Raw genomic sequence first — 19,876 nt, forward strand, 5'->3', positions numbered from 1 at the left:
ACAGGTGTGTGCTATCATGCCCAGCCAATTTTTGTATTTTTAGTAGAGTTGGGGTTTCACCATGTTGGCCAGGCTGGTCTTAAACTCCTGACCTCAAGTGATCCACCCACCTTGGCCTCCCAAAGTGCTGGGATTACTGGCATGAGCCACCATGCCTGGCCTATTTTAAAAGGAATTAATAGATAAATACTTAAATCCTTTTCTCAGTTTTATTTTCCAACATGGTAAATATCTACAGGTGTAACCCATATCACAAAAAAAGCTCTTTGTGATCCTCATTTTTAAGAGCATCAAGGAGTTTTTAGACCAAAAGTTTAAGGGCCACTAAATTAATGGATAAAGTTGATAGAGATGAATACTGCGGCACACCTTATAAGGCATGTGGCATACATAGCTGGAGATTGTTAGGTTGTCACGCCGTGAGAGAACGGGCTGCGTACCGAGTTGATATGGCTGTTTTTGAGGAAGAGGGAGGTCTACAGCCTCAAAAGGAGCAGATGCCTAGGGGGCGCGTGGTTTGGAAAGGCATTCTGGTCTTGCTTTGGTGCTATTACTGTGAAATATTTTCAGTCCAGAGCACTTTCTGTTATACATCTCTGTAGCTCCAGAACCTGGCGCAGTCTGCTGCACAGTCTGTGTAGGAATGCCGGCCATGTGAATGGATGAACACAGAGGCTGGCCTGTTTCATGTGTGCACTCAGCCCTGCAGGGAAACCTTGAGTGTGGTGAGAGTATTCTGTGTTGCCTGCCTGGACATGGGCATGGGAAAGACAGGTGGCAAGTTTCCATTTGCAAAAAACTAGTGATCTTTAGGTTTGAACTCTGTTTTGGGAGAAAAATTGGCTTTTCCAAATAATCCGCCTGTTCAAATCATTCTTAGCCCCTGCAGTTTGAGCTAATGATGGGTCACTGACTTGCCTAATGATGCTGGTTTTTGTTTTTTGTTTTCTTAATGCCCAGCTGCCCTGGAAGGATTGTGTTCAGCTTCTGTCATCTATCACTATCCTGGTGGAACTGGTGGGAAGAGTGGAGCTCGGAGGTTCCAGGGCAGCACACTTCCTGCTGAAGCAGCCAACAGACACCGGCCAGGTGAGCTCTGCCCTTTTTCTGGCCTCTGCTCACTTGCAGTCTTTAAATAAAGCAGACTCATTTGTTACTTTTTTCTTTGAGTTAGGACTAATATTTAAATAAACTGTAAAATCTGTTGAGTCAGAAATCTTTATTTTATTTTATTTTATTTTCTATTTTTTTTTTGAGACGGAGTCTCGCACTGTCACTCGAGCTGGAGCGCAGTGGTGCGATCTCGGTTCACTGCAACCTCCGCCTCCCAGGTTCAAGTGATTCTCCTCCCTCAGTCTCCTGAGTAGCTGGGATTACAGGTGCCCACCACCATGCCCGGCTAATTTTTTGTATTTCTAGTAGAGACGGGGTTTCACTATGTTGGCCAAGCTGGTCTCGAATGCTTGACCTCATGATCCACCCGCCTCGGCCTCCCAAAGTGCTGGGATTACAAGCGTGAGACACCATGCCCTGCCCAGAAATCTTGTATGAGACATTTTGTTCTGATTTTATTGAATATTTTCAATCTTATTGAATACACTAATGGGTCAGAATGGTTGATTTCTGGAATACTTGTGTAAAATTTCCTGGTATAACAGCCTTGAGGTTCTGTGCCTAAGTCTTTTTTATAATTTTATGTATTAGGAGAAGCTAGTCCCAGAGGTCAATTTTAATGCTGATTCAGGGCCTGGGAGCAGTTTCTTATTTATCCAGGCTGGAGTGCAGTGGCACAATCTCGGCTCACTGCAAGCTCGGCCTCCCGGGTTCACGCCATTCTCCTGCCTCAGCCTCCCTAGTAGCTGGGACTACAGGTACCCGCCACTGCGCCTGGCTAATTTTTTGTATGTTTAGTAGAGATGGGGTTTCACCGTGGTCTTGATCTCCTGACCTTGTGATCTGCCCGCCTCAGCCTCCCAAAGTGCTGGGATTACAGATGTGAGCCACCGCGTGTGGCTGCAGTTTCTTATTTTATTGGCTGGTGGCGTTCTCTCAATGAGTCATTTGATTTGCTTATGCTTGGTAGAACCAATGAAGAGTGAAAAAACTTCTTGGGCAGAGCAGACCCATGAATGCTGAATGAACATGAACGTTTTGGTCCTTGATGAATGAACCTACCTTTAATAGCTCAGGATTAAGTCATCATGTTGCATAGGTCACATAGATCATACCAAATAATGCAGAGCTCCAGGCCATACACAAAACTGCTAGGAATTTTTTTTTTTTGTCCATGAGATTTTTGTACATTTTTCCCTCCAGACAAAAAAAGGTAGTTAATGTGTATTGGATGGGGAATGTCTTGCATTTCTTTTTCCATGAATTGTATCATCCCGTATCAGCAGCAGAGAATGCAGAGGCTGCCTTGATGAGCTAGTGACTATAGCCACACTGTCTGAAGCCACATGCTGTCTATGTAGATTTGCTTAGATGAACTATAATGATTCTTAAAGACAATTTTATTATTCTGTCATGGGACGTTCCTCTTGGTAGCATCTCAGTTATTGAAGAGGAAAGTGAGGCAGGCTGAGGGTGCTGTCGAAAGTCTGAAGGTTTAAGCAGTCAGGTCCCTGCTGCTTGTGTCCTGTACTGTGACCTGACTTGGATGCACCCCATTGGTGTTCACCACCTGTGTTTACTCCTTATGGTTATAATTGCTGTCTCTGGTATGAGATGGCAGTGGTTTAAGTTTCACTGTTTTCTCTAGTCGGCAACTAAGTGCTAAAATCTCCAACACATCCAGAAAGGTGAAAGCAGGTTTAATTTTCTCTTTAAAAGAAAGTTTTCTGGGTTGGGTGCGGTGGCTCACGCCTGTAATCCCAGCACTTTGGGAGGCTGAGGAGGGCAGATCGCTTGAGGTCAGGAGTTTAAGACAAACCTGGCCATCATGGTAAAACCCCATGTCTACTAAAAATGCAAAAATTAGCTGGCTGTCGTGGAGCATGCCTGTAATCCCAGCTACCTGGGAGGCTGAGGCAGGAGAATTGCTTGAAACTGGGAGGGCATCAGCTGGAATCACGCCATTGCACTCCAGCCTGGCCTGGGTGACAACATGAAACTGTGTCTCAAAAAAAAAAAAAAAAAAAAAAAAAAAGTCTCTGCTCTCTCTAGGAGCGCCTTTCTTTTTTTTTTTTTTTTTGAGACGGAGTTTTGCTCTGTTGCCTAGGCTGGAGTGCAATGGTGTGATCTCGGCTCACCGCAACCTCTGCCTCCTGGAGTCAAGCAATTCTCCTGTCACCCGAGCAGCTGGGATTACAGGTGCCCGCTACCACGCCCAGCTCATTTTTGTATTTTTAGTAGAGATGGGGTTTCACCATGTTGGCCAGGCTGGTCTCAAACTTCTGAGCTCAGGTATCCACCTGTCTCAGCCTCCCAAAGTACTGGGATTTCAGGTGAGAGCCACCGCACCCGGCTTAGGAGTGCCTTTCATTGGAGGTGGTTAGGTGTTTTTTTTGCTTTTTATTTTTTTAAACTGTGGTTTGAAGAGCTGTAAATGTGTTGAAACTGTTTCACCGATGTGATGAGTAAGACCAGAAACTTTTTAGGGCCACATTTTATTTCTTCCGTTTCCTAATTATGGGCAAATAAAATTTAAAGACATTGAAACACTGCTTTGTCTGTAGTAGAGAAATGTCTTCATTTAGATTTGCATAGAGTAAAAAACTTGGGAACCATTATCTGGTGACAATGACACTTAGATGACAGGAGAAAGGGCAATGGGACTGTTATTTAGAAACTTGGTAGGTTGGGCATGGTGGCTCATGCCTGTAATCCCAGCACTATGGGAGGCAGAGTGGGGAGGATCACTTGAGGTCAGGAGTTTGAGACCAGCCCAGCCAACATGGTGAAACCCCATCTCTACTAAAAATACAAAAATTAGCCAGGCGTGGTGGCTTATGCCTGCAATCCCAGCTACTTGGGAGGCTGAAGCAAGAGTTGCTTGAACCCAGGAGGTGGAGGTTGCAGTGAGCTGAGGTCGCACCACTGCACTCCAGCCTGGGCAATGAGTGAGATCCTGTCTTAAAAACAGAGACTTCGTAGGTTAGGCACCATGGCTCATGCCTATAATCCCACACTTTGGGAGGCCGAGCGGGGAGGATCACTTGAACCCCTGGCGTTCTACACCAGCCTGGGCAACATAGGGAGACCTTGTCTATATAAGAAATTTTAAAAAATTAGCTGGGAGTGGTGGCATGCACCTGTAGTCCCAGTTAGGAGGCTGAGGTGGGAGGACTGCTTGAGCCCAGGAGGTTGAAATTGTAGTGGGCTGTATTGTTGTACTGTTGAATTGTAGTGGAATGCACCACTGCATTCCAGCCTAGGTGACAAAGCAAGACCCTGTGTCAAAAAAAAAAAAAAAAAAAAAAAAAAAAATTATAAAGCTTGGCAATTATTTGACTACCTTCGAGGCAATACAGCATCCAGATCTGTTAATAGGCATGACCTCAGGAACAGATATGACGTCTCATCCTGGACATTCATCTCAAGATTAGTCAGTTTGTAGGGCAGCCTCATCTCACATCAGCAATTAATGGCCTCTGTTGTTTGAGATGAAGACCAACCTGATGATTTAACATCCTCCCTTGTATTTCATGGAATGAATATCTTAGGTCCCAGTTTCAGCAGCAAAACAGCAAAAATACAGATGTCAGTCAATATCAGTGTAACCTGCAGCAAGTTGTTTAGTCTCTTTGTGCCTCAGTTTTCTTTCTTTCCTTTTTTTTTTGAGATGAAGTTTCACTCTTGCTGCCCAGGGTGGAGTGCAACGGTGCAATCTTGGCTCACTACAACCTCCGCCTCATGGGTTCAAGCGATTCTCCTCCCTCAACCTCTGAGTAGCTGGGATTACAGGCGCCTGCTACCACGCTCAGCTAATTTTTTGTATTTTTAGTAGAGGTGGGGTTTCACCATGTTATCCAGGCTGGTCTCGAACTCCTGACCTCAGTTGATCCATGCGTTGGCCTTCCAAAGTGCTGAGATTACAGGTGTGAGCCACCACGCCCAGCCTAGTTTTCTTTTCTTTTTTGAGACGGGGCCTTGCTCTGTTGCTTAGACTGGAGTGCAGTGGTGCGATCTTGGCTCACTGCAACCCCTGCCTCCCAAGTTCAAGCAATTCTCGTGTTTCAGCCTCTCGAGCAGCTGGGACAACAGGTGTGTACCACCGTGCCTGGCTAATTTTTTGTATTTTAGTAGAGACAGGGTTTCATCATGTTGCCCAGGCTGGTGTTGAACTCTTGAGCTCAGGCATTCGGTCTACCTCGACCTCTGAAAGTGCTAGGATTATAGGCATGAGCCACTGCACCCAGCGCTATGCCTCGGTTTTCTTATCTGTAAAATGGGGAAGATAACAGTAGTCCCTACCTCATACGGTTGTCGTGAAGGTTGACTGAGTTACACATATGAAGGTCCTAGAACCCTCCTCACCAAGCACTTGGTAATGTTAGCAGCTATTGTTATTATTATTATTATTTTTTGAGACAGGGTCTGTGTTGCTCAGGCTGGAGGCAGTGGTGCACTCACTGTACTCACTTACTCACTGCAGCCTCCACCTCCTGGGCTCAAGGGATCCTTCCACCTCAGCCTTCTAAGCAGTTGGAACTACAGGTGCATGCCACCATGCCCGGCTAAATTGTTTTGTATTTTTTGTAGAGGTTTTGCCATGTTGCCTAGGCTGTCTCAAGCTCCTGGGCTCAAGTGATCAGTCCACCTTGGTCTCTCAACGTGCTGGGATTACAGGTGTGAGCCACTGCACCTGTCTTTATTATTACCAATATTATTATTGCTGATTATCAAATAGTAACATGAATTCAGGAATACTATGAAAAGACTCTAGACAACTCAGATCCAGGTTCCGTAGTTTTCAAACAGTTTCCTCTGAGAAAGGCAAGTTTTATTTCTTGTTAAAACTGAGTTATCTTAGTTTATTTTTTATTTTTTTATTTTGTTTGAGATGAGAGTCTCGCTCTGTTGCCCAGGCTGGAGTGCAGTGGCGCGATCTTGGCTCACTGCAACCTCTGCCTCCTGGGTTCAAGTGATTCTTCTGCCTCAGTACCTGGGATTACAGGCGCTTGCCACTGTGCCCAGCTAATTTTTTGTATTTTTAGTAGAGATGGGGGTTTCACCATGTTGGCCAGGCTGGTCTCGAACTCTTGACCTCGGGTGATCTGCCTGCCTTGGCCTCCCAAAGTGCTGAGATTACAGGCGTGAGCCACCACACCCAGCTGAGTTATCTTAGTTTAAACTACAATTCCTTAATTCCTGCCACTTTTTGCTTTAATTCTCCTTTTATTTTAAGTTTTTTTTTAACTTTACTTTCACAGTATTCAAAGGTTGGGGCCACTAAATCTTAATCTGGAGACTTGTATATGAACCTGTAAGCCTATAATTAATGGACAAAGCTTATTTTAAAAATTAATAGGACATTTTGTAATTAATCCAAAAGAAAGTACTTATCATGGACTTGTAAGTATTTCTTCTTTCTGGTCATTTCTCCCTTTTGGACTGTCATCATTATCAAGATAGCTGTACATTATTCAGCACCTATTGTAGGCCAGTGGCTATGCTAAACGCTTTACCTAAGTTTTACCTCACAGCAGGCATTTGAAGGTAGGGACTAGTACCTCCATTTTGCAGGTGAGGGGACTGAGGCTGGGTGACTTGCCCCATATCCTTCAGTGGTGAGTGGCAGAGCTGGGATTTGAACCTGGGTTGATGTGATTACAGACTGTGGATTCTTAATTGCTCCTCAAATCAGCCTCCCCTTGACTGGCTGCCTGAAACTCTGTGAGTTTATACATGATGAATTTTAGTGGTCTAAGCCTGACTAGGGCTTAAAAGAAGAAATATTGTAAGAATATGAGAGTTGGCATAGATTAAAATTGTGCCTTGTCACGAATATTTTATTGTCAGCTAACAACCTAAAAAGGTAATATTTTTATTTTCTTAACTTTGTAAGCATGGGAAGCAAGCACATTAAAAATAATTACATGTCAGGTGTGTTAAATGAGGGAAAAAGGAAAAAGAAATAAAAATTAAAGAGAAATAAATGATTGCAGTACAAAATAGAAGTGGTTTAAAAAATCCAACCATTGCTAATGACTTAGTGCTTGTTTTTATCTAGTGATACTTGCTAAGGGAAAAAGTTATATTGAATTAATTTTATGCAGTCTTTTTTTCTTTTTTTGAGACACATGTCTATGGTATGTTGTTTAGGCTGGACTAGAACTTCTGGGCTCAAGCAGTCCCCTTGCTTCAGCCTCTCCATTAGTAGTGGGACCACAGGCATGCATCACTGTGCCTGGCTTCAGTGTACTCTTTAGAACGGAAGAGGAGATTAAGTTAGTGAATTTTGACAGAAATTTAAAATCTATACTCTTTGTTGATGATGAATATGTAAGTTTTGTGGGACTTTGGACTTGTCAGCCTTTTTTATGGTCTAAATGTATTTCCTCATATGTGAAATTAGTATATTAGTATATAGGTAAATTAGTATATATACTATTACTTTGTATGGTTGTGAGAGTTGGATACCATGGGTACAAAGCACCTAAAAGGGGCTCGATGAAAATTAACTGGTGGGTCAAAGCCAGGCTCAGTGGCTTGTACCACTAGCCACTTGGGAGGCTGAGACCGGAGGATACTTGAGCCCAGGGGTGCAAGGCCAGCCTGGGCAACATAGTGAGATCCTGTCTTAAAAAAAAATTAGCTGTCCCAATGACATAAATTGGTTAGAAGCATCATCTTTGAATAATGAAGATGGTGGTTTATTTCTGATGCACATTCAATATATGTATGTTCATATATATGAATATGATTTAAAGTGACAAGGGTTCAATTATGGTTTTTCAATGCAGTATGAAGTTTTGATGAAATCAGTGTCATTCTAGTAAGATAGGGAATACCTAAATTACCTTGCTGAAGAATATAAAATTTTTTTATACAGAATATATATTATATATCAAAATTCGTATTGCCCTGTAATAATCCACTAAAGCCTTTAAACTACTAGAAACTTGTCATTCAGAAGCTGACCATAGTGGCTGGATGCGGTAGCTCATACCTGTAATCCCAGCACTTTGGGAGGCCAAGGTGGGTGGATCAGTTGAGGCCAGGAGTTCGTGACCAGACTGGCTGATATGGTGAAACCCAGTCTCTATTAAAAATTCAAAAATTAGCCAGGCGTGGTGGCCTGTGTCTGTAATTTCAGCTACTTAGGAGACTGAGGCTGGAGAATCACTTGAACCCGGGAGGCAGAGGTTGCAGTGAGCTTAGGTCGTGCCACTGCACTTCAGCCTGGGTGACAGAGCAAGACTCCGTCACACACACACACACACACACACACACACACACACACACACACACCTCACCATAGCAATTAAGTTTTGACAAATTGACACTGAGCTATTTTTATGGAATAAGCCTGTCACCGGTAGAGGGTCGTGACTGCAAGTTGTCCAGGTTCTTAGTGTTTTGAACAAAGAATTGGACAAAATGCCCAACAAAGCAAAGAAAGAAGAAAGCAACAAAATAACGAAAGCAGGGATTTATTGAAAACGAAAGTACACTCCACAGTGGTGGAGTGGGCCGAGCAGCGGCTCAAGGGCACCGTTACAGAATCTTCTTGGGTCTAAATACCCTCTAGAAGTTTCCCATTGGCCACTTCATGTTCACCTCTTGGTGATTGGTTTCAGAAAGCAGCCAATCAGAGGCTGAAGTTAACAAAGGTCACACTCCTGTGCACACATCTGATTGGTTGCAAAAAGGAACCAATCCGAGGCTAAGGTGAAGTTGCAAAGTTATGCTTTTATGCAGATGAAAAGCAGACATAGTTATACCTCTATGCAAACAAAGACTCCACCCGCAATCAGTCTGATTGGTTGCGGACAGCCAATTTCCGATCTGCTATGCAGAAGAGGTCAAAGGGAGCAGTCTCTGGTCCTTTTGTTACTTAGTCATAGAAAGTTAGGGTTTTCCTTTCAATTTAGTTGTAGGAAGTTGGTGTGAAACAATGTTAGGTTCCTTGCCTCTAGATCCTATTCTCCTGCCTCAGGCTTATCTTTTTTGTGATTGAGAAAATTTTGATTTTTTTTTTCTGTATCTGTAATAGATGAAAAAAGTAGAAACGTTGATTTGACATCACTTTTCCTTTATAGATTGACTACAAGGGGACATTGTTGAATAGATCATGTTTCGTTTTTGTTGTTGTTTTTGTTTGAGACAGAGTCTCGCTCTGTCACCCAGGCTGGAGTGCAGTGGCTCAATCTTGGCTCACTGCAACTTCCATTTCCTGGGTTTCAGTGGTTCTATTGCCTCAGCCTCCCGAGTAGCTGGGATTACAGGCACCCGCCACCATGCCTGGCTAACTTTTGTATTTTTAGTAGAGACACGTTTTCACCATGTTGGCCAGGCTGGTCTTGAACTCCAGACCTCAAGTAATCTGCCTGCCTCGGCCTCCCAAAGTGTTGGGATTACAGGCGTGAGCCACTGCTCCTGGCCTGTGTGTTTTTTGTTTTTTTTTTTGAGACAGAGTCTTGCTCTGTTGCCCAGGCTGAAGTGCAGCAGCATGATCTTGGCTCACTGTAACCTCTGCCTCCCGGGCTCAAGTGATTCTTGTGTCTCAGCCTCCTGAGTAACAGGATTACAAGTGTGTGCCACCATGCCCAGCTAATTTTTGTAGAGACGAGGGTTCGCCACGTTGGCCAGGCTAGTCTCCAACTCCTGACTCAAGTGATCCACTCGCCTCGGCCTCCCAAAGTGGTGGGATTACAGGTGTGAGCCACTGTGCTTGACCGATTATGCTGTTTTAATATATAAATAAATGTGTTTGTATTTCAACAAAATTGTATGATCAATAGTTAGTTGTCAGTCCTTTGGGAAGTATTTCTTTGTAAGACACTTAGGCTATTTACTGACTGAAATATACAGACGTGACTGTTTTTTTTTTTTTTTTTGAGACAGTCTTGCTCTGCCCCGAGGCTGGAGGGCTCACTGCAAGCTCTGCCTCCCGGGTTCACGCCATTCTCCTGCCTCAGCCTCCTGAGTAGCTGGGACTACAGGTACCTGCCACCACGCCTAGCTAATTTTTTGTATTTTTAGTAGAGACAGGGTTTCATCGTATTAGCCAGGATAGTCTAGATCTCCTGACCTCATGACCCGCCTGCCTTGGCCTCCCAAAGTGCTGGGATTACAAGCTGAGCCACAGCGCCCATCCAGACATGACTTTTATGATTGTAGGGTTGGTATAGATTAAGGTGGCTTTTGGTATAGTGCAAAATCCAAGGACTAGGAAAAAGGTTTGCCACTGATTGCTAGAAGAACAAATTCTCTGGGTCTCAACCTTGCTACCTGTAGAATGAAGAGAGTGGGCCAGATGCTCGAGTTTTCTTCCTGTTCTAAGATTAGTTTCTATGAGTCTGTGTCTTCTGTTTATATTTAGGAGTGTTAAAATTTTGGATTAAATAGTGAATACTGGTCCCTTCCTTGAAGCAGATTTCAGTATGTGCTAGCTACACTTTTAGTTATGGTCTCTGAGCGTCGTGTTTTAAAAAGCCCTGTTGATCATTTCTTATTATGCCAACAATTAAATTTGTTCCTTTTTTTTTTCAGCAACTTGGAAAGACCTTTCTGGCCATAGGTGGCGCTGTTGTACATATATATATTTTTAATGTCCTAATTTTCCTGTTGGTGAAAGAAGATTTATTTATTTATTTATTTATTTATTTATTTATTTATTTATTTATTTATTTATTTTTTGGTGAAAGAAGATTTAAACAAGGCTTCCTTCATCTGAATTTTGTTGTTGTTGTTGTTTAATACTTTAGAATAGCACTATGCCCATTATATTTGGATACCTGGAAAAATATTCTAGTTATTTTTATTATGTCATTTCAGCATGAAAATTTCAGATGTGTAAAGTGGACAGTGGTGAAATTGGACTTTTTCTCCAGTGTTAGAAACCAGTCAGCCAGGATTTATAAAAGAGATAGAAACCATCTGGAGCACCTTAAAGCTGAAAGGAATCTGGAACTCCCTGAGTATTGCACCCACTTTTGCATGTTTGCTAGTGGGTGGTGGTGTGGTGTCATGGAAAAGCCTAATTCAGCTGACTTGTGTTTGAACACAGGTCCTACAGTTCTTTCCCAGGTGCCCCCCACCTCCTTGCTCTGCATCTGTGAGTAGGGGCTCCTAATTTCTGCTTTGTAGAATTGTGAGGATTAGAATGTGTGCAAAATGTTTAGCATGGTGGTCATTTCATAAAATACCTCATGACCATTAGCTATTATTTTATATGAAGTCATCATTTTATAGTGTCTGGAAATTACTAAGGCATTGAAATAGGAAAAATGTTTTCATGAAGAAAGACTCAGTTAGAAAATGAAGGAAATACTTGAGGAGGGTCAGTAGTTCTTATACCCATAATTTAGCGGCAGGTTTAGAGACATGGCCGTTATATAGGCATCTTGACCCTACCCAAGCCACAGAATTATTTGCGGATTAGTGTATGTTGGGGCTTAAAGGGGCCCAACAATAACGCTCTTGTTTTCTTCAACAAGCAATTGAGAGACGAGACAAGAGTAAGCAGGTAGAGAATAAAAATGCCGCCCTTATTAGTGATGAAACCACATTCTCTGCCAGGCATAGTGGCTCACAACTGTAATCCTAGCACTTTGGGAGGCCACGGTGGGTGGATCGCTTGAGCCCAGGAATTTGAGACCAGCCTGGGTAACATGATGAAATCCTGTCTCTACAGAAAATACAAAAAATTAGCGGGGAATGTTGGCCTATAGTCTCAGCTACTCAAGAGGCTGAGGTGGGAGGATTGCTTGAGCCCAAGAGGCAGAGGTTGCAGTGAGCTGAGATTCTGCCACTGCACTCCAGCCTGGGCGACAGGGCGAGACCTTGTCTTAAAAAACGAAAAACCACCCCCACATTTTCCATGAATTTGAGGGATGAAGAAAAATGGGCATCCTACTACTGTATATCCAAGATCTGGTGGCTCTGGGCCACAGCGGGCCTTCCTACGAGGGGCCCTGTCCCTGTCAGACATAGACATGGTGGAGCAGAGCATCCCCTGTGCTTCCTGAGTGTAGCACCCAAGGGCGAAAGAAGGGGTTCATGTGCCCAGCTTATCTCACAAACTCATCTCACAACTCACTCCCCTTGGGTGGGGGAGGAATGGGGGTGGGCAAGAGGTCAGCATTGCTTAGGATAAAGCCTTTATTGTGGAAACCAGAGGAGTGGGGAGCAAGTGCTGTCTTCCCCTCAGTTTAAGCAGGTCATGGGGTGACAGTTCTTTCTTTGTAAACACAGAAACAGTGATATCTTTTGCTATTTAGACTAGCAAGGAAATACAAAGGATGATTAGAAGGGAGATTTGTAAAATCACTGTAACAGATAACTTTTTTTTTTTTTTGGAGAGGGGAATGGAGTCTCATTCTGTCATCCAGGCTGGAGTGCAATGGCGCGATCTCGGCTTACTGCAACCTCTGCCTCCCAGGTTCACATGATTCTCCTGCCTCAGTCTCCCAAGTAGCTGGGATTACAGGCACCTGCCACCATGCCCAGATAATTTTTGTATTTTTAGTAGAGACGGGGTTTTGCCATGTTGGCCAAGCTGGTCTCGAATTCCTGACCTCAGGTGATCTGCCCATCTTGGCCTCCCAAAGTGCTAGAATTACAGGTGTGAGCCACCACACCCGACTGATAACATTTGTTGAACACTTAAAATGTACTACACACATTTTATTTATTTTTATTTTTATTTTTTTGAGATGGCGTCTCACTATGTTGCCCAGACTGGAGTGCAATGGCACAATCTTGGCTCACTGCAACTGCCGCCTCCCGGGTTCAAGCAATTCTCATGCCTCAGCCTCCCAAGTAGCTGGGATTACAGGTGTGCACCACCATGACCAGCTAATTTTTGTATTTTTAGTAGAGATTTTACCGTGTTGGCCAGGCTGGTCTCAAACTCCTGACCTTGAGTGATCTACCCGCCTCGGCCTCTACACACATTTTGCATAAACCAATTTAACCCTTTAATCTTCACAATAACCAGGTAAGGGAGGTTGGATTATTATCCCAGTTTTGCAGATGTGGAAACTGAGGCATAGAGAGGTTGAGGAACTTGACCAAGGTTATGGAGCCAGTAAGTGGCAGAGCTGGGATTTAAACCCTGGCAGTTGGCCGGGTGCAGTGGCTCACACCTGTGATCCCAGCCCTGGGAGGCCAAGGCGGGCAGATCACAAGGTCAGGAGTTCAAAACCAGCCTGGGCAATATGGTGAAACTCTGTGTCTACTAAAAATAATTTAAAAAAATTAGCTGGGAGTGGTGGCGTGCCTGTAGTCCCAGCCATTCAGGAGGCTGAGGCAGAAGAATTGCTTGACCCTGGGAGGCGGAGGTTGCAGTGAGCCAAGATCACACCGCTGCACTCCAGCCTGGGCGACAGAGTGAGACTCCGTCTCAAAAAAAACAAAACAGAAAAACAAAAAACCCCTGGCAGTCGGGCTGAGCGTTGGTAGATCCCCTGGCAGTCGGGCTGAGCGTTGGTAGATTGGCTTCAGGCGTTTGAGGTATCAGCATGTCTATAGTTCCATGTGTACATCTATACATCAGTCAGCGGGCTGGCCCGTGTGGAAAGGGTGGGGCAGAGAGAATTATGCAGCATTGGCATTTGTGTCTTGGCCACTGTCACAGAGAGTGCACGGCAGTTTGCACTGTCCACAGAGAGTGCACGGCGGTTTGCATTGATCATTTGTGTAGGCAGCAGGTTTCTCCTTGTAACAGAACTTTAGTCCATCAAATTCATCTAGAAAACTCCTGTTCAGAGAAAGTGGAGTTTTCTAGATGAACTTGATTTGTATTTCTTTTCTTTTTTTTTTTTTTTTGAGACGGAGTCTTGCTCTGTCGCCCAGGCTGGAGTGCAGTGGCACGATCTCGGCTCACTGCAAGCTCCGCCTCCCAGGTTTACGCCATTCTCCTGCCTCAGCCTCCCGAGTAGCTGGGACTACAGGCGCCCGCCACCTTGCCCAGCTAGTTTTTTGTATTTTTTTTAGTAGAGACGGGGTTTCACGTGTTAGCCAGGATGGTCTCAATCTCCTGACCTCGGGATCCACCCATCTCGGCCTCCCAAAGTGCTGGGATTACAGGCTTGAGCCACCGTGCCCGGCCTTGATTTATATTTCAACAAAATACAACTACTGAATTGTTTCAGGGAAGGGAGTGGTATTCAGTTCCCCATCTGAACACTTTAATGCCCCTAAATAAAAACGAAAGACAGAGGCTCACAGAGGCTCATCTTAGAACAGGAACAAACTGAAGCATCGGCCTCCTCCCTTCGTCTTGTAGACAGGGGTGGTGGTGTTAGGCTTTGTTATTCAGGTGCCAGGATCCTGCTGTAGAGGTGACAACCACTAGGAAAGGGCCTAGAAACCAGCATTTGGTATGTGAGGGCATCCTCTGTAACGGTCCCAAATGAGATGTATGGACCTGACTTCTACTTACCTCCTGCCGGTGATTTGGCCTTTGAAGAGAAAATCATTGAGCCCTGATATTTTGGTTTGATTGATAATTTTGTGTCCCTTATTACATTAATGGTTAAACCTCCAGTTTTCCTACATCAGTCTCTTGCAAGTTTGGTTAATGTGAAATCAGTCCACTAGAGGCTGATGATACTAATAATCAAATGATTGATGATTGTGATAATAACTCCGAGGCATCAAAGGTTTAATTCATGTCCCCTATCTAAAGGACATGGCATAGTATAATATATTTCGCCAGGTTCTTCACAGAACAAAACGTTTGTAGGATTATCTGGTAATCCAGACGTCCTCAAGGTCTGTGCAGCTGAATGTCTGCTCAGTGCAGACCTGGGACCTGGTGTCGTGGCCTGTGCGATGGTGGGGCTTCCCTCGGCTCCTCTGGGCTTCCGTCTCCCCATAGACAGTGAGGGCTAATACCTGTTTATTTTGTAGGGTTGCTCTGAAGGTCATACATGGTATTTGTTAAGCATCATGCTTGGCATAAAGGTGTTATTCAATGGAAAACACCTGTTTTTTATTTTAATGGTGGCTTCAAGATTGCAGTGATTTTTAGTCTGCATTTACAAACAGAGATGACTGTACACAAAATAGCTCTTAAATAGCATCATAATCATGGGGCCTCTTCTCTGTGTAGACAATTGAATAGATGTGCTATTTCCATAAGATTATTGGGACATACTTTTTGAATCTTCTTAACATGTTTAAAAATGAGAATAGCTAATGATAAACATGACTCTTGGAACCAGTACCTCTTGAGGTGTGTTTTGCCATGATGGGAAATTGCATTCTATAGAGAAGTCTAATTGGATCACACAGATATTTGGGTAGTTTAGCAGACCAGCAAGGCTTTCAAAAGTTTCTTCATAATAGTGAAGTTAATGGTTTTGTATTTTAAACTAACTACAAAGCTAGCTTCTTAAAAGTTGGAAATCTTTAACTTGATGAAGTATCCTGTTGTGTGTGTGCATGTGTGTGTGTGAGAGAGAGAAAGAGAGAGAGAGAGAGAGAGGAGAGAGGTATTTTAGGGGGGTTGTGAAAAGTTCCATAGAGCCTCTGGCACCTTTTCTCCCCCATTCTAGGTTGCTGACATACATTTGTGCAAATAGTTATCCTTTGTCACTTGGCTTATTTGTGGAAATAAGGAATTCTCATATTTGTTTAAGAAGAGCTGGGAAGTCGGGTACAGTGGGTCATGGCTGTAATCCCAGCAGTTTGAGACCAGCCTGGCTAACATGGTGAAACCCTGTCTCTACTAAAAATACAACAACAACAACAACAACAACAACAACAAAAAGTAGCCGGGCGTGGTGGTGCACTCCTGTAGTCCCAGCCACTCAGGAGGCTGAGGCAGGAGAATTGCTGGAACCCGGGAGGCGGAGGATGAAGTGGGCCGAGATCATGCCACTGCATTCCAGCCTGGGCGACAGAGCAAGACTGTGTCTCAGAAAAGAAAAAAAAAAAAAAAAAAAGAAGAAGAGCTGGGAGCATGAACATAGAAAGCGGGAAGGCAGAGAGGTGAGGAGGCACTTAACAATTTGTTTAGGGTGTGAGTAATAGTAGCTTTTCTTTTATCTTTTCCTGTCTGAAGCAAAAGGCACCACACTTGTAACATACCGTTCCTCAGAACTGCTTTTCTGATCAGAAACAAGGCAGATTTTTCTCCAGGCTATGTGAATTATGAAATGTGTTTTAGTAGTTATTTTTAAAAGTAGTTTTGTTTTCCAAATAAAATACCATAATCTGTTCTTTCTTCCAGGGGCACAGGAAGTTCTCATTGATCCAGGTACATGATCTATGTGTTTAGTTTATTTTGGTTATTTTTTAAGTGCTTGTTTCATGGTGATGTGAATGAATGGTTAAAATTTCTGGATGATGATCTTTGGAATATTCTGATTTAAGTAACTTTAAATCAGAACTGTTAAAAGCCTGATGATTGACGGGTCCTTGCTTGATGGGCGCCCCTTTGCTTTACGTTGTCTGTTGAAGAGGAGGCTTGGAGGAGGCTTCTTCCTCTAGCATGGCTAAGTGAATGGTTGGAGAATTGTGCCTCTCATTCTTTGAATGCATTGAGCATGTTTGTCCTGTTAATTTTGAATTCATCTGTAATCATGACTTTGCTCTGATTTGTGGCTTGTGCTCCCTTCCACGTGAGTCATTCTCTACTGCATTTCATCTCTGTGTTCTTAACAGGGAAAGAAATCTTGTAGTTTTTTACAGAGGCAGATTTTTCTTTCCCTTTGTAATATCTTCTGTAATTAATACAGCAAAAACCTCTTTTATTACACTGCTTAATTATTTCATGATGGGCTCTATTATTTTCTGACTTAATGAGAAACAATGACAGGGTAAATAGTACAAAATGAAAACAGCCTAGAATTGAAATCAGATGGCCGTGCTTACACAGGCTTTGTGACTAACACGTTCGCTTTCATCTCCTCGTGCATCTTGGTTCCGAAATGAAGTTGCCTCAGGTTTGCAGGCGTTGGTTTTAATATTTGCATTTACTCCTTTCTCTAGGCCAGTGGCTAAGTTTCCTGATGGGGTTTGTGGAATGTGTAGAGAAAGGGCAATAAATACTTAGTTTGGGTTTCAGGAGAACTGAGTTGCTGATGAGAAGACATCTGGGGGACAGTCAGGAGGGTAGACTTTGTGCCACTGAGGTGCTGAAAGCCCCGCCAACACTGATGACAAATGAAATGGATGTTGAATATACTGGTATTTGACCAGTATGAGTTGCTGAGCCCCAGTTTGGCTGGTTATGCCTGCTATAAAATACCGCATTGCAGTGTGTCAGTCGCATTAGTTGTAGGAGAATTAGATGTGTCCACCATGTAGAAGTAGCTCAGAGCTGTAAGGAAAATCAGGCGTTTGTTGAGATAAGGCATTTTAAAAAGATTTCTGAAGCTTTTCAAGGTAAGGCTGTGTAGAGGTGAAATTGAGTTTAGAGTGCTGGGAGGAAAAGTGAGGAGATTCTGTAGGTTTGTTATTCAAGGGTGCATCAGGGTCCTGCTGTAGAGGTGAAAACCACCAGGAAGGACCCAGAAACCAGTGTTTGATGTGTGAGGACATCCTCTGTCATGGTCCCAAATGAGAAACGTGTGGACCTGACTTCTCTTTACCAATGGGAGAGCGAGTAAAGAGAATGAGATGCTGTCCTGGCCCCACGTTCTGGTTCCTGCCTTCCAGGCCACCCCAGTTCCTGCTAATGCCTTCTGGCCTCTGCTCACGGGGACCTTTGCATCAGGACTGACTCGCTACTGAAATCGTATCTGTCTTTCAAACGTTGGTGGTTTCTAAACCCTTGCAAATGTGTTAGCAGTGACAGTGCTGGTAGGGAATCTTCCCAGCTCCTAGGAGCAATGCAATTTGCTTCTCCACAGCCTCTCCGTCTGAATAGCTAACGCTCTCTCAGGGGTTGTAAAAGTGTTCAGCTCCTGGAAAACCCATTCACATGAAGCTATCACAAAATTACATCACTTTCATTTCATTTTTGAGTTTTAAATGGACATAATGTTTGAAGCAAGCTGTTTCCAAATTCTTTTCCTCCCAGCTTTCCCCACCACCGTTTCCAAAACCAGAAGAAGAGTTTCACGGTTTTCGGGGGGGTCCTCCATCTCTTATCCTAAGAACTAAGCTTCCCCTCCCTGCATTTCTAGCAGCTAGGCCTTTGTGTTCTTTATCTGCATTTTTAAAGTGACGTGATTCTTAAAACTCTTTTTTCTTGTTTTTTTTTTTTTCCTTTCCTTTCCTTTCATTTCATTTTTTTTTTTTTTTGGGAGACAGGTTCTCACTCTGCCGCCGAGGCTGGAGTGCAATGGTTATTCACAGGCACGAACCTAGCTCACTGCACCCTGGAACTCCTGGACTCAGGCAGTTCTTCCACCTCAGCCTCTGGAGTAGCTGGGACTACAGGTGTGCACCACCATGCCCAGCTAATGTTTGAATTTTTTCATAGAGATGGGGTCTTTCTGTGTTGACCAGGCTGGTCCTGGCCTCAAGCAATCCTGCCTTTACCTCCCAAAGTGATTACAAACATAAGCCACCATGCCTGGCCTCTTTTTTTTTTTAAAATTTAATTTCTAAACATTTCATGTACATTTAGCAACTACTTTACATAAAATGATCTTTTGGATAATTTTAGTTAACTCATAGTTGCTTTTTCCATTTTCATGTTGAGGGGAGTTTCTTCTTCCTATAATAAAAATTAGCAGTTTGCACTTACTATGTGAGAGACAATGTTGTAAGGTGCTTTTTTTTAAACAAACAAACAAACAAACTAGTTTTAATGCAGTTTACCTATTTAAAGGGTAAAATCCAGTCACTTTTAGTATATTTACAGAGTTGTGCAATCCTCACCACAATCAGTTTTAGGACATTCTCACAACCCCAACAGGAAGCCGTGTACCCGTTAGCAGTCACTCTCCTTTGCCTATGTCCTTGCCTTACCCCCAAGCAACTAGTAAGCTACTTTCTTTCTCTATTATTTGCCTGTTCTGGACTTCTCATGTAAATGGCATCACACATATAATGGTATGTCGTTTTTGTGACTGGCCTCTTTCACTTACTGTACGTTTCAAGGTTCATCCGTACAGCATGTGTCGGTATGCATTGTGTCAGTATGCATTTATTTTTCTTCTTGCAGAATAATATTCCATTCTGTGTGTGTGTGTGTGTGTATATATATATATATATATATACACATTTTGTTTTTCCATTCCATCAGTTGATGGACATTTGTATCGTTTGTACCTTTTGGCTATTATGAATAATGATGTTATAAACATTTGTGTGGACATTGTTTGATTGATTGATTGAGATGGAGTTTTGTTCTTGTTGCCCAGGCTGGAGTGCAGTGGTACAGTCTTGGCTCACTGCAACCTCCGCCTCCTGGGTTCAAGCGATTCCCCTGCGTCAGCCTCCCAAGTAGCTGGGATTACAGGCGCTCGCCACCAAGGCTGGCTAATTTTTTTTGTATTTTTACTAGAGATGGGATTTCACCATGTTGGCCAGGCTGGTCTTGAACTCCTGACCTCAGGTGATCCCGCCTCAGCCTCCCAAAGTGCTGGGATTACAGGTGTGAGCCCCCGTGCCTGGCCCATATGTTTTAAATTCTATTATGTGTATGCCTCGGATGGGGAGTTGCTGGGTCATATGGCAACTCAACGTTTAACTTTCTCAGAAACTGCTAGATTGTTTTCCAAAGTGGCCGTACCACTTTACATTCCTACTAGTAATGACTGCAAGTTCTAATTTCTCTCCTTCCTTGTCAGTACTTGTTACCTTT

The 19,876-nt window shown here is 43.4% G+C and overlaps 1 protein-coding gene across 3 annotated transcripts in view; it reads left to right on the plus strand.

Moving 5' to 3' along the window:
* Positions 1-19,876, plus strand: part of TRAPPC9 (trafficking protein particle complex 9) — a 735,254-nt gene that overhangs the window by 20,739 nt on the left and 694,639 nt on the right. For 2 of the 3 annotated variants that reach the window (XM_030937644.1, XM_030937642.1), the window contains exons 4-5: positions 961-1,089; positions 16,349-16,375. In XM_030937644.1, coding sequence (XP_030793504.1) covers positions 961-1,089; positions 16,349-16,375 — 156 coding nt within the window. The remainder of the gene's footprint in view (positions 1-960; positions 1,090-16,348; positions 16,376-19,876) is intronic. The other variant, XM_030937643.1, reaches the window with a different exon arrangement.

Source organism: Rhinopithecus roxellana, chromosome 9 (genome assembly GCF_007565055.1).
Source record: "Rhinopithecus roxellana isolate Shanxi Qingling chromosome 9, ASM756505v1, whole genome shotgun sequence".
Classification (NCBI taxonomy): Eukaryota; Metazoa; Chordata; class Mammalia; order Primates; family Cercopithecidae; genus Rhinopithecus; species Rhinopithecus roxellana.